General features: G+C 39.9%; 1 protein-coding gene and 1 long non-coding RNA gene across 5 annotated transcripts in view; one reads left to right on the forward strand and one right to left on the reverse strand.

The window, feature by feature from the left end:
• Positions 1 to 15,205, reverse strand: part of frmd3 (FERM domain containing 3) — a 32,381-nt gene that overhangs the window by 12,567 nt on the left and 4,609 nt on the right. For all 4 annotated transcript variants that reach the window (XM_088375472.1, XM_088375471.1, XM_088375475.1 and 1 more), the window contains exons 2-7: positions 14,353 to 14,692; positions 5,916 to 6,020; positions 5,512 to 5,554; positions 4,024 to 4,102; positions 2,932 to 3,029; positions 1,557 to 1,680 (exon numbers count right to left, since the gene is read on the reverse strand). In XM_088375472.1, coding sequence (XP_088231598.1) covers positions 1,557 to 1,680; positions 2,932 to 3,029; positions 4,024 to 4,102; positions 5,512 to 5,554; positions 5,916 to 6,020; positions 14,353 to 14,463 — 560 coding nt within the window. In that variant the 5' untranslated portion in view covers positions 14,464 to 14,692. The remainder of the gene's footprint in view (positions 1 to 1,556; positions 1,681 to 2,931; positions 3,030 to 4,023; positions 4,103 to 5,511; positions 5,555 to 5,915; positions 6,021 to 14,352; positions 14,693 to 15,205) is intronic.
• LOC148397860 (uncharacterized) lies at positions 833 to 15,047 on the forward strand. Its single transcript, XR_015858526.1, has 3 exons — positions 833 to 948; positions 13,281 to 13,344; positions 14,366 to 15,047. It is a non-coding gene; the product is annotated as an uncharacterized LOC148397860 (long non-coding RNA).

Genomic DNA, 15,205 nt, shown 5'->3' on the forward strand with positions numbered 1-15,205 from the left:
TGCATAAATTGCGGAAGAACTCAGAAGAGGCCAGACATTTGGAATTGCACCTAAGATGAACATCAATGTGGGAGGACATTATGCAAATGCCCAGAGCCGAATTTCAAAGTTATAGTTAATGCTGGTTCTCAATACGTTGTCTTCTGATTGCTTATAGCTGAATTTTGAGTTTCTAATCGCTACTGCCCTCAGCGGATAAAAAAAATCAAATTGCACACTCCTATCTTTGCATGCATGGTTTTCCTTTTTTTTTTTTTTTTAGCCGTCCTCAGAGTAACTGAGGGTGTCTGGGGACGTGCTAGACGGCAGTCTCTTTTGAGCAGAGGCACGTTAGGTTAAGTCCGAGTTTTTATATATTCCATAGATGTGAATGATTGTTTGTCAGTATGCATCCTGACATTGACTGGCGACTGGTCGAGGGTAGACCAAATCCGGCTGTGATAGGCTCCAAATGAGGACATGTGCTATTGAAAATGGATGGATAATAACATAACACAAAAAACAAAATATCTCTGCAGCATGTTGACAATATGAGTCATACAAATGTGCTTTAGTTGTTTTTCCCAAACTCATTTTGACGTCACAGCAAATGATGATTACTATCCACTAATTGACCTGCTCATAAGTCTCCAGCTAACCCAGTCTCAAACATTTATTCATATGCAGAGAACAGAAAAGGTTAATGGGAAGAACATGTCGTTCTTTGCCACGTGCTGTGATCACTGTCATTTGGACCCAACGGTGCAGACCGAGGGCATTCTTGTCATCGTGTGCCAAAGCGCTGTTGACAAATGAGGAATTCGTCTTTGATGCTTAAAAGCTCAGAGTGTGACAAACCTTGCAGGCAGCAGCTCAGCTAAAAACAAACATATAAACAAACAAAAACATCCTGCAGGAGTAGGATAAGAGCATTTTGTGAACTCACTGTGTCTGCACAGGGAAATCAAGGTAGGCGGAGTTTAACATAAATTGCAAGCACGCTGATCCACTTTTGGTCATCTTGTCAAAGCAGGACAACGAATCAAAGCAAAGAGCCATGATATCAAACGTGTGACTTGAGGACAACTCTGGCAATGTACTTGAGTAGCCCAGCCGGCTCCCAGATTTGAATCTAATTGAACATCTCTCGAGAGATCACAAAATGGCTCTGAACACATGTGCACGCTTCGATGATCTTTATCACGCTTCTCCTCTTCCGGAGCATTTCAATTCAAAGGTTCCGCTGTTAAGTTATTGATTTAAACGATTATGACCAAAATAAAGTCCACAAGCCAGGAAGCTAGAAGACCTTCTTGCTGTGGGGAAATAGTGACATTTATATCCAACACTGTGTTTCAAAGCAAACTGCTGATTCCCGCACCATTTTCACATGGCTTTAATCAAATTTCACACCATCTAAAAATAGTTTCTCCCCTCCAGTCTCATCCATCCATGACACTTAAGCTGGTCTTTTTTTTTTTTTACGTCTTCTAGTGTTTTCTGCTATTTCCGTTCACTGCGTGAACAAATCAAACAACCAGTAAGAAAGAAGTGACACACATACTCAGTTTTCTCACCTCAGCTCAGTCTTGTGTATCTCCATAATTTTCCTCTCCAGTTTAAGCGACTGCTTGGGGAACAGCCTGAAATCTCTGATATAGTCGGACGGATGCTCTTCTTGGTCGTAGTCCCCCAGCTCGGCTGAAAGGAGACAAAACAGTTGAGGTGAATACATTGCAACAATGTCAACCTCAAGACCCTTTAAGTGGCCCAATTTCCCTTGACATCTGTTCAAAACTAGCCATAACATGTTAAAAATCCAAATCAGGAGCAAATAATTTAATTTAATTTAATTTGATGATATTTTATTGGAATTTTTATCTAAGATATTCCAAGACATTTCCTTTCCCAGTGTAAACCCAACAGTGAATTTTTAGGTATGCCCAGAACAGTGAACACCATAGATTCATTTTAGCAAGACACTTGTTTTGTTTCACCTCCAACTTTATGTGAACATTTTAACTGCCCCAGTGCACAAAGCAAGGTCCATAAAAGCACGCTTGATGATTTTGGTATGTAACAAGCCCATCAGAGAGAATGTGAATCTTCTGGGTGAATGGACAGAAATTCCCCAAAGACACACACTTTGATATTTTCCCAGAAGTGCGGAAGCTCCATATTTTCTTCCACTTTCCACTCATCCACTTTTAAAATGACCCTCTGTCCCGATACTTTTGTTCATATTATGAACCTATAATCAATCATTAGGAACTGCAAGACATTGACATAGAATATAACCAATTACATGTATTATTTTCTTGACCTAGCCTACCATCCCATACCACATTAAAAAAAAAAAATACATAAATGTGTGTACTTTTAGGACATTTTATGTAGTCTATGTAGTTTTTTAAGTGAAGCACAAATATGACAGGGATTACGGTATCGCCCGATCTGTAAACACATGGAAGGTCCCAACTGTCTTAGAGCCATCTTTAATTACAAATCAGTGCAATGATTAAATCAAAGCATTGCCTAATTAAAACTAATCCTCAGCTCCGAAGTCATCACCCTGATGGGGCCTGTCCTCATTACATTGTGACAGTTGGAAGGGAGAGGACTCTGCTGTGGCTTCTGCGTTCTCACACCAACCAATCAGAGAGCACTCGACCAGACGTGTTCATTTCTAACAGAACAAATCTCGCTAATCCCGTTTCTAATCCGTGCACACATTCCTTTCAACAATGAGTTTGTGTTGAAGTGTTTCTTAGGGATGGGGCATGTCTTTTGTAGTGTGACTTAAATGAAGAATTTAGTTAGATTGTATACATGAAAAAGTCACTGTATTGTGTTGAATAGAAAATACCTCCCATGTTTTTACGAAACTTATTCCAGCTGCCAAATCACACTTGTGTGAATGCTTAATTGACTGGTACAATAAAATGGCCTCACCCTGCACAATGCACGCGCCCAGATAGGCAGCTTCTGCAAAGGGACAGAGGAGACGGCCGTGGTAGACGTCTCTCTTCAGCTGGAGGTACAACAGGTACCTGCAGACGCAAGGAAGAAAAGAGAATCAAAATGCATGAGCAGAAAAAGTACTGTTTGCATTTTGGGTCACAAGGTTCATACTGCCCCTATGTGTACTCCATAGGTTTCCATGTATTTGTTAAAAAAAAATAACTGAAAAAAAACTGTCATGTCAGGTAATTTATTCAAGAAACCTAAATAGTGTACCATTTGCATTTGTTTTCACACTTTTCCGCATTAATTAGCTGAAATCCAGAGCGGAATATAAAACACAGTGAATGATGAAATAGGGATAAATTATCCCGCAACACATCCAATGACCTCAAATCTGGCTACTGTAAACAATATTTCCACTGCAAGGTTTCAGATAGTATCATGAGTTTTTTTTTTTTTTTTTTTTTTTTTAAAACAATGTCATGACTGAAGGGAATGTGGTGCTGCCATTTGACATGAAAACATACACACTTGGGGTGGCGTAACCCTGGAAACGACTTGAAATTTTAATGGCAGGCGGCGTATCGCGTTACCAAGGAAATCAAAAATGACTGGCGCGGCAGCTAGGGGATGTGTTTGTTGCCACGGTTACTAAGGCGGGGCCGGCGCTAACTCATCCATGCGAATTAGACCAAGCATGGAGGAAGCACTAGTAAGAATTTGTTCTGGCTTGTTTTGAATTTTGCTACATTTTCAGCACCATTTTTCACCATCACTCAACCTACATAATGGATACTTGGATCATGAAAGGCATAAAGAAAATACATTTGTCTTCGACTATAAGTGTTTTTGATACTAATATTTACTGCAATGACTTAACTACTGTATTCGCAGAGGTTAATTCCATCCAGGAGACAAATGAGGTCATTGGAACAGAACTCTGTTGTATATCAAGAACCCCTAGTACTTCATAATTACACATTGCTCCTGTTCATTCCTGGTTAGATTTCTCGTATTTCCCCAGTTACCATGGCACCGATCACCAAGTAGAGCAGATATTGTGTAAAAGGGTCCTTGTACCTTGTCAGCTCTTCTTTGATCTTCATTGGCTCGTGTGGGTAAAATTTAACTCGGAAGCACATGGTGAAGGGCTGCAGAGCTGTGGAGACACACAAGGCATGCACGTGCACAGACATAAACAAATTGAAACGTTTCCTTGCTTCTCTGGGCAATCTTACACATTTCTGTCTTGGAAAATATTGACACAATGAGTTTTCTGTTTCATTGTGACTACCCAAGCATTTGTAACGCTGCTACTATTTCATCTTCCAGGCAACACTAGCTACAAATAATAAAAAAAAAAAAAAAAAGTGTGGCAATGACTAACTTCTAACAATCCGCAGTTATTTTAAATGGGACCATCACAATGTTTTGGGCAGATTTTGCCTTTAAAGAGGTGCTCCTCAATCACTGAAGGGGAAAAAAAAAGAAGCCACACATAATACATAATAGATGTTAAGGATTATGAAAGCCAAAAAAACACGAGCAGCTTAAGATGTTTTTTTTAAACGGAGTTGGCACACGTATGCAAATGTGACGTCAATGTCCTAAATAAAAATACGTCACATGTTCTAATTTAGGTGACAACTCCGCCACAGGGAGATGACACGTCAGGACGAGTCAGCGCCTCTATTTCTTTCCCTCTTTTTTCTTCTCCTTCCCTGTCAACAGAGCTCCTCGTCTTAGTTTTCCAGACCTTTCTTCCTTTAGCCACATTATCCATCAACGTTTTACATTTCCTCTGCCTCTATCTCGATCTCTCGCGCTAATTCCCAGGCGCATGTTTCACCACTAATAGCCCTGCTCTGTTATCAGTTTATAGCAGAAGAGGAACAACATCCCGGCCATTAGAAAACACAGAAGATGGGAAGGAAGAGAGAGAATAGACAGGAAAGAGGGTTCTTCCTCACGTAGCAGCCCGAGGGGTTTATTTACTCAACTGCAGATGGAGGAGGCATCTGTTTAAAGGGGAGCATGTGTTGTGAGGTGACATTTATTTTTTAGTGTAATATTTATTTTTAGGGCCAGTTTACCAATACAGTAAGTGTTAGTGACATAATGGTGTATAACGAAATAAGTCAAGTGAAGGGTATGCCTTTACTATGCGGAAGGCATTTATTTTTCTACATTCTACAAATAAAATCAGATATTTGTAGACGGGCATTTATTTCAAACCACCCAAAATTATTAAGGGTGCTAAAATAATATAATGTTGACATAATCATTTCACTGGGTTTTTCAGATTTGCAAACTCAAACTGAATCTAAAGAATAATAGATTACAAATAAATATAAAGAAAACAAAATATAAATATGTATTTTACAAATGTAAAAAAATGTAAATATAGCTTTCTTATAGATGTAAAAATCATATTTTCCAGTATAGTATAAGGATGAAAACATCTTTTTTGGATGACTACATTTTATAGCCGTGTATGTACCCTGAGATGTTAATCACATTCATCCATTCCTGTAAATCCATACAAATGACACAAGAAGGTGCACTTACATTTCATCTGTCGAACCACCCCTTTATTCGGCTCCAGCCAGTGCTAAAAAAAAAAAAAGTTAAATATTAATCTGACATTACCCACTGTTGAATATTACACACTCACAAACTCATCATTAACATTAAAAAGCTCTCCAGGGTTGACAAGAAATATTACCTTAACAGCAGTTTATCATCACAAGGGCATAATTTTAGGTAATGATGAATAGCGCTTGGCAATGCTGACACTTTTGAATGCATTAAAGGAGAACACTTTATATTTATGGCAGCGTCTTCGTATAATTTTCCGTTTAAAACATGCTCATGCGCACGCACGTACACACACACACACACACACACACACACGCACACATAAGTTGCATTAATATTTGAAAAGGCTAATGATCAGCGAGTATGATGTTTACCCTCTGTTTCTCTGGATCCACATAGCGAATACCAAAGTAATCCTTCTCGAGGAGGTTGTAGTGATTACACACATGGTCGAACAGGAACTGGCCTTTGGTGTCTCTCTAGAAAAAAATCAACAGTAGAAACAAACAATATACAAATGTATTTACTTTTTTTCACCCTTTACATATACAAAACTGCACAGCAGTCTTAATATGAAATATGTATGACATGCTTTAGCCCCCCATGGATCAATTGTATATTTACATTTTATATTAAGAAAAGAAAGTTTTAATTACTTATTTATTTATTGCTTCAATACTGGTCATTGGATTAAATTGCTTGTACTGTAGATGGCAGACATTCACCATGGGTGGCGATAACTGTCAGGAGTGAGCGTGATGGTTGTCGTTAACAACTCTCACAGGGTCTGGCTGTGTGAGTTCAAGACTGGCGCTGACTCCCTAAATAGAAGTTTGTTTTGGCTCTATATCCAACTGCTTGCTATCAAAGCTGACAAATCCCATAAAATCCACCTGCCTTCCTTTGCTCTGCTGCTTTGTAATCCCAGCCAACAATTCCCTGTTAGCGTCAACCCCGCCACGCAGTTGTATGATTGTAAATATCATGACAACAGTATGAAACGCATCAGCAGCTTTGCGGCGGTGATACATCTGCTGAGGTAAAGTAGTGCCAGGAAATACAGGCCGGATGTTCAGTCCATAAAGCCGATGCAGACACACAGAGAGCGATCAATAAACTCTCTGCTCCTCAGTCAATATCTACTCATCATGGACAGTGCACACGCAAACACATAGAGAGTCAGGGAAAAAGCAGCACATAGCACGAGACAGCATAAATAAGTGTATTTAAAAAGCTGCAAATGCACGCGAGCCATAAAGAAAAGTGAGGAAAAGAGTGATAAAATAACCAGACCAGTGATGAACGGCCTGCATTAGACAGTAGGTTCAAAAAAAGAAGCTTGAATCCATTTTATGCAGCGCGTATAGGGCCACAGGTCAGATGGAGAATATCCTCGCTGACTGTGTGCGATTTGCAAGGTGTAATGTCAAGTTCTGGAATTTGGCAGCTTCAAACTGCAATGCCTGCTTCAATTTCACGGATGGATCAATGAGAGTTTTTCATGTATCCTGTTCTAATATAGCTAACCAACTTTGTGACACTTGGTGAAGCTGATGTCGGGTCATAATTCTTGATTCCCTTCCAAAAAAAATCAGAAAAACTCACAGTGGTCACTTGAACTGATAGTAAATTAGAATTGGACTGACTAACTAACTAACTAACTAACTAACTAACTAACTAACTAACTAACTAACTAACTAACTAACTAACTAACTAACTAACTAACTAACTAACTAACTAACTAACTAACTAACTAACTAACTAACTAACTAACGGCAAAATTGTTGGCACCCTTCTGTTCAATTAATTAAATAATAAATAAATACAATTAATTAAAAGCCACAGACAATTGTCACTTCAATAACTAAAAACAGAGAAAATAATGACTTTAAAAAAAAATCAGTTTACTGCCATATAACTAAAATCGGGCCTTGCTTCATAAGTGAGGTCTTAGAGAATGGTGGCAAAGCAGCCCCAGAACATAACTGAGCCTCATAGTCCAGTGTGAACAAGCTAATAAACAAACTAACCAACTATGACTCAATTAAATAATTTGACAAAATCAATAATGGTTTAACAAATACAGTAACAGCAACTGAAGAAATGAAAATCAAGTATCGCTTTTGAATTGAGGTCCAGGAGAATATGTCCCCCAAACCCAGATTGGAACCGAGCCTCGTAGACCCGCTAACACACGCTCGCTGAAATAACCTGAAACTGACAAAGGTATTGATAAATGTGCGTGGTCCGAAAGAATTGTGCCAGATGCAAGTAAAGAAGATTAAAATGTGACCTCTGGCAATTCGTACAATGGTGAAGAGAAATGTTGCTGTTTTCAGTTGTGAGTCTGAAATTTTAATTTTGTAAACAAAAACATTTTGTTTTTTCTAATTTAAAAAAAAACACAAAGGCCAAACACAACCAACCACTCTATCCTAGCACAACATTGAAAATATTAAGTCAATATTGTCATGTAATAAAGTTAGGAGGTGATTAGAATGGAAATTATGAGTGTCCCAAATATAAACATAATAATAATATAAATAACATAGTTTTTTGTCAAATTTGCCAATAACAGGCCTGAGTCTGCCATTATTTCCCCACGTGTCCCCTGTCAAGCCCTATACAGCAATCAGCGTAGCGAGCGTGTCCTCTAACTGCTCAATAACCTGCTGATGGAGGTTGAATTTGTGCTCAGTTAAGCAGGACTGATTGATTTGAGTCCTCCGGGCATTCGCTGAGATTTACTCACTTTCCGGGACACGCACTCACACAAACACACGTCAAAACAAAACAAAAACGCACGCACAGTTCCAGCACTCGTTTTGTATTCACACTGCAGGAACCGATGATTTTGACACAATTGTATTTATCATTGCAAAACTGTTTTATCTTTTTGTATTTATACCAAATAATAAAGAACAAATCATTATTATTTGATCCTTTTATACAGCTCTGGAATGAGAAGTTGTGTCTCATGAACTGTCTCCGTCCACATTTGTGTATTTTTACTCGCATGTGTCCATCCCCATTTGCGTCTGGACCCCGCCCACGCCCGCCAGTGACAAAAGTGTTAGGGAGTCAGCCGTGAAATCGGAAAAGAGAGAAAATGCAAGCACACGAACGCTGGCAGGAAGGCCGCAGACGGATCATGGAGTCACACTCATCCTCGTCCCTGGGGCGGAAACTTGAGGACAGACAACAGAGGCAGAGTGAGAGGCCAAACACATCGAGAAGATTGAGACGGAGCTATATAAAGACACACAGGATGAAGGAGTTTAGGAGTCTATGTCATGTCCAACAAGAGCCAAATCCATTTTTTATATCGTCAAAGGCCTGGATATTAAAAATTAACCCGCTCGTTCGCTACATCAGCCTCACTTAATGATGGCAAAGTGCCCTTCACATACACACACTTGAGTTTGTGTGTATGTGTGTGTGTGTGTGTGCTCATGCCCGACAAGTTTGTGCAGCCAGCCACGTCCAGACGTCAAGTGATATAAAATAAAAGCACTTATGCCATCAAATATTCATTCCGGTGTCCGTCCCAAATCTGAAAAAACTCACAAAACATCAAATATTAATGGCGGAACACGACCTCCGACCGCATTGCATTTGCAATACAAAATTGCTTAATGATGTTATTGGACAAGCACTGACTATGGTAATAAGAAACTACTGGATTTAATTTAGCTATATAGCGAATTGATCCAGTGCAAAGTGACGCAGGGCAAATCTCATTTTAGCCACCCATCGTTATATGGAACTTAAAAGTACCCCTCACATTATGGGTAGTTATTTATCTGGCAGTTCAAGCTCTTATTTTCTTTAAAGAAGAATATCTGGCTGCATTGATTTGAGTTTGTCAAGCCTAAGTGGGTCACTCGCTGGGGTTTGGACCATTTGAAAAGATTAGAGTCCAGCCGAGGATGCAGGATGCAAATCATCCTCTGAGGCGACGCTCTGAAGAATGCAGAAACCAAGTTGAGGATTTCACACTGCAAGGCGCTAGCTTGATATTATAGGATGTATCAAAATTGAGGCGAGGCTTCCAAATGACCGATGATTACCCTTCAAAAAATAGGGAGATGATCCCTCTGTTCATTCTTATGGCTTCTATTCTTTTGGGATGCTAATACTAATTCATGGTGTCAAATTGATTATTAGAAAATCCTCGTACAATGAGGTCAAAACAGCTTACTGTTGTGTCAACAATGGAGCAGATTAAGTGTTGCTTATTCTGTATTTACAAGCTGCTCACAGAGTTGTTGGTCATTAAAAACCACTCCCTTAAAAAAAAAAGAAAAAAGAAATGGGCGTGCGGAATGGCGTTCCTTGCCACATAGCTTAAACTACATCTGTTGGCCAATCAGATGACAGTGATGTCACGGTCCTCCTCTGCCTTCATTCTAGAACCTGGAGGTTCTGAGGAATGGTTTCATTCTAACCTGGGGGCCAAAAGAAAACCATCTTCATTTTTGCCCTTTTTTCCAGGAGGTGGGATGTTCATCACATGATACATTGACTATGCCGCGACCTTGTCCCTGTATGGGAGAGGCAAATTACCTCATCATCACTCGGAATAAAAGAGGCAGGCATGCACGCACGCACACACACAGTGAGGTGGCGGTGGGGTGTTCAAATGCGTGCACGCTGAGAGTGAGTTCATGGCTGGGCACACCGGCTAATAAGCTTTGAGTTAGAGCCATAAATTATACGTTTATGGGGCAGGACTAGTTCCTATTCTAATGGAGAGCCATCCATCCCGCTTGCACTGCTGGTTATCTCACACACACACATGCACGCACACGCATAAAAAAAACCACACACACACACTCTCAGAGCAGTGTGATTGAGATTGTAGCAGCATTGCCACTATTGTGAGCGGCTCTCTTATCTTCACACCACAGGAGGTTTGTGGAAGACAGAAAAATCCATGAAAAATCCTCAGGGGAAAAAAACAACCTTAGAGTGTGTGTGCAATCGTACATGTGTGTGTTGTGTATGTGTGTATGTGTTGATTTGAAATAATTATGTCATAATAAAAGAATGGACAGGATAGTTGTTACGGCCTTTGTGTGATACACAGGTGACATTTTTCACCTTTGCACCATGTATTAATAGTACATTTTCTGACTTTAGGGGTTATATCTGAAAAAAATTTCAGCTTTTTTTTTCTTTCTTGTGCCATTGCTATTCAAATTGAACTAACACATCCAAAACGGTATATCACACCAATATTGCCTTTCCAACCTTGCACTGTGTAAACCATTTCTCATACTTTTATATTGCAATGAAAAGTAAACCACAGAAAATAGATTATGGCTCTTGATTTGATGAGCATCAAAGTCGTCGGGCGAACGGGACGAGAATAGAACCAGTCTAGCTATTTTTAACTTTCCTCAAACAATTCAGAGAAATGCGTTGCTGCTGCATATGCTATTTTAACAACAGCCTCACATTTCAGAAAAGGAAGTGGCAATTATTTTACTTTTTTAGTATTTTACTAACTTTACAATTATTTCTAAAAGTCCAACTATATGACTATTGATGAATGTGAAATGATTTTTCCACAATTACACTTTAAAATCCATATTTTACGTAATAGATAGATATGCTTAATTCGATTTTATTTGTTATTTTCTGTGCGGTCCACTTCTTTACGGATTCAACAACCATCCAGACTGACTCAGAATAAGCTTCAAAATTGCATTATTGCAACATCATATGCTCAAATAATGACGAATGCAAAAATGCTTGTGCATGCTCCTGCTGGACTGCATGAAAGAATTCAGAAGATGCGCTCATCAACAAACATGCATTTCACATGTCTTCATCCAAGCCCCAGTCAGAGAAACTCACCATGCAAAAGCATCACTGACAACTGACGGGTGTCAGGCGCATGAGGAACACTGATCTCGCTTAATTATACATGATGTGTCACAGACACGCCAGGGGAGCGAGACCGAGAGAGCAGAGAAAAAGATAGGTAGAGCAAGAGAATGTGAGATAAGGTACAATGGGAAGAGGGAATGGAATAAAGACGGGATGAAGACGACAAAGTAAGAAGGAGCTGAGGTCAATTGGATATTGATCTCCTATTGTCTCTTCTGTTCTTCTGGCATGACAAGACCTACAGAAAGTTGCATGCTGCAGCATGGAGCACACACACACATGATTCCGGACTGCTAGAAGGTAGATAACTTTGATATTTTACTTTTTGGTTGCCTGTATTCGAATAGTCGGGTCTCTGAAGTGCATGCCCACCCATCAGGTGTGAAATTAAATTTTTTTGGTTGGCTTGCTTTTTCTGAAACTGCGTGAGGAAGCCTTTCTAGCCTTTCACCGACTGTTACATCACAGTAGGGCTAATTTACATAATGGCCACGCCTACAATGAGTTTTCCCACCCATTGTACGATCAAGTGACTATTAGTCTCGTCAGAGGTGGCCAGCACAAGTCACTCGCACCGAGTTGTTTGGCACAATTCGGAGACAAGATGCCCTTCCTAACACAACCCTTCATTTTATTTTATTTTTTTTATCTAAGCTTGGGGCTGGCAGTGGCTGGAAATTGGGACACAGCGAAAATACCCTTGGGGTATTTTGATGAAAGCATTTCACAGACATGGTACTGACTGAGCACTACGACATGAAGTGTATAAGTGACACCACCCCTACACACTTTTTTATTTCTCCATGTTGATAGTTTGAACTGTAAATATAGCAAAAATTATATTTCCATTCCACTTCAAGAAAAATAATGACTGACAGAAGATTTGATTTTCAGAAGTATGTGTGGACCAACAACGCAGGCTAAATTTAGCTTCTCTCCACCGTACAAAGATCTATCAGACAAGAAGACAAGAAGTATCAGCTCAACAATACTTCCATCCATCCATCCATTTTCTGAACCGCTTAGTCCCCACGGGGGTCGCGGGCGTGCTGGAGCCTAACCCAGCCGTCATCGGGCAGTAGGCGGGGGACACCCTGAACTGGTTGCCAGCCAATCGCAGGGCACACAGAGACAGACAACCAATCGCACTCACACTCACACCTAGGGACAATTTGGAGTCTTCAATCGGCCTACCAAGCATGTTTTTGGAATGTGGGAGGAAACCGGAGTGCCCGGAGAAAACCCACGCGGGCCCGGGGAGAACATGCAAACTCCACACAGGGAGGGCCGGAGGTGGAATCGTACCCGCACCCTCCTAACTGTGAGGCCGACAACAATACTTCCTTGACACCGATTTTTTAGTTCCCATTAACCAGGGCTTTGGCCATCTTGTTACATGGACAACTGTGTCCTTAACAGGAATTCCAGTAGACTTGGGCACTGATAAGTTCTTGATGCAATGCAGTGCAGTTCGACACAACAGAATTCCACTGCAGGTACAAAGGCATCAAAGATAGACATTAAATTACACCTAGTTTCATTTAACTTGCTGACATCTGCAATGTGTGCCGACTGACCCACATTATGGAAAGAAAGGAGAAATTAACCCAGTGATGAGAAGTGCTGCTGCTTTTGTGAGTGACTTAGAGCAGGAGGTCATGAAATATGCACAGCCGAGCACAGAACGAGCACACGGCACATGGAGCCATTAAAAAGCACACTTTGGAAAAGAAAAGAAACGAGGAAAGAAAAGCAGTCAGCTAGAAATTTACAAGTCAATTTCCATCGTGTCAAATGACTCTAAAGTCACATCAAAAATTTTCTTGGGCTTTTTTTGTTTGCAGGAGTGAAGGGTGTTGAGAGGCAGAGAAGGAAAATGGACACAAGAAGTTACATAAAGTAAGCCGAGTAAGTAGATGTAATTTTTTCCCCACAAATTAAAGCAGTTCGCAGGTCCCAAAGGTCGCAGACATTTCTGGTCAAAATACAAAAATTACAAAAAAGTAGGATTACAGCACACTTCATGTCCATTTAATTAATTCTATTTAAATGACGTGTGGTCACATCATCGACAAAGTAAAAATGCACATTTGTAAATTGTGCCCTTTTATTGTGAGGAGTCTTAGACACACTTGCTGTCTAATGCTTTTTCATCACCACCTTGATAGGGCACATTCAGACACTTTAGTCAACAATAATTGGGAGAAATTGAACTTTTGTAGACATTGAGTGCTACAATTTTGAGGTTAGTTCATGAAAACTAAAACTAAACGATTGTGCTCAGATTTCTATATTTCTATCTTGTATACATTTTTAATACAAACTTCCCTGACAGTGATAATCAAGTGTGAGCACTTACAAAGGCAGAATATTTCATACAGCTCTCTTAAACTCTCAAAGAGATTGTGGACATGTACTGAATCAAATATGAAATACGTTGTTAAAATATTGTAGATCTTTTTAATTGGAGCTTTATGAATAATTCTGCATTTTATCTAATGCCACAATAAAGCATCATGCACATCCAGATGTTTGGACTGCTAACCCATGCATTCACTAATAATAATAATGAAATAATAATAAATATTATTATAGACCAGGTTTTAAAAAGGCTGATCATTATCAATAGCCTATCCACCACACCCATGGATCTCCAACATTGCTGTGCTTAGAGTTAACTTCCTATCTAACTTCTTTCTCCACCCATGCATACGTATAAGCACATACACAAAAATAATTCTTCTGGCATGGGGGGCTTATTTGATGTAATTATGCATTTTTGAGGTTGTGTGCATTGCACCAGAGACAAACAACACGTTATGTAAAACTACACTGGTACGCATTGAGCATGTGTTGGAAAGCCTGCGCTGCTGTATCCCTCAATTTGCTGTATCCATTGCGATGTTGCCTCCCTACCTGGATGCTGCAGGAGATCTCCGAGTCGTCCAGCAGGCGGATGGTGCACGGGATCTCCTGGTGGTTCTCCAGGGAGCGGATGCTGGGGCTGCGGAAGCGGAGCATTTTCATCCTCGTGTGAGGCTCTGACGCGACGCTCCACGCGGCATGTCAGCGCATCTGATGCTGCTGGGATGGATGAATGGACGGATGCAGGAGGAGGAGGATGGACAGATGGAGCATGTCTGCTGTCCACAGCTGCAGCACAGACAGCATGGAGTCAGCCGCTCTCTCTCTCTCTCTTCTTTTCTCTCACTCTCTCTCCCGGACTCGCTCCCTGGAGAGCCAACTTAAAGGGCCACTGCACACAACATGACGTCATTAATAATGTTTGATGTCACATTAAGTGTCCAGAATAAAACGGCTACCTCAGTAGAATGTGACAAGAATAAATAATATAGTATTCGTGAGCGATACAATTGTTTGGTAGGAGGACAGTTAAGAGAGTAACTTTATCATTTTGAGAGAGAAATAGTCTATTTTAATAGAAACAATGCCTTATTAAATTACCGAGGAGCAAAAAAATAGAAACGCTATGAGAGTTATGACATATTTTTATGAAAATCGTATATGAAGGCACAATTGTGATTAGTGAGATAATATTTAAGTATTTTAGCAATGTTTTTAATGTTATCCATTTATTTTTTATGTTTTTTGTTTTACCTGAAGAGTCATATTATAAGAATATTAGATATATATTTTATATTATAATTAAATTATTATTGGTAGAGCGAGATGGCGTCCTGATACATTTATTTGCGTCTATTTGCAACAGGCTGAAGTTAGACACTGTCTCTTTTATTGTAAAACGTGA

The sequence above is a fragment of the Syngnathus floridae genome, chromosome 5 (assembly GCF_059516105.1).
Source record: "Syngnathus floridae isolate MCC-2025c chromosome 5, RoL_Sflo_1.0, whole genome shotgun sequence".
Taxonomy (NCBI): domain Eukaryota; kingdom Metazoa; phylum Chordata; class Actinopteri; order Syngnathiformes; family Syngnathidae; genus Syngnathus; species Syngnathus floridae.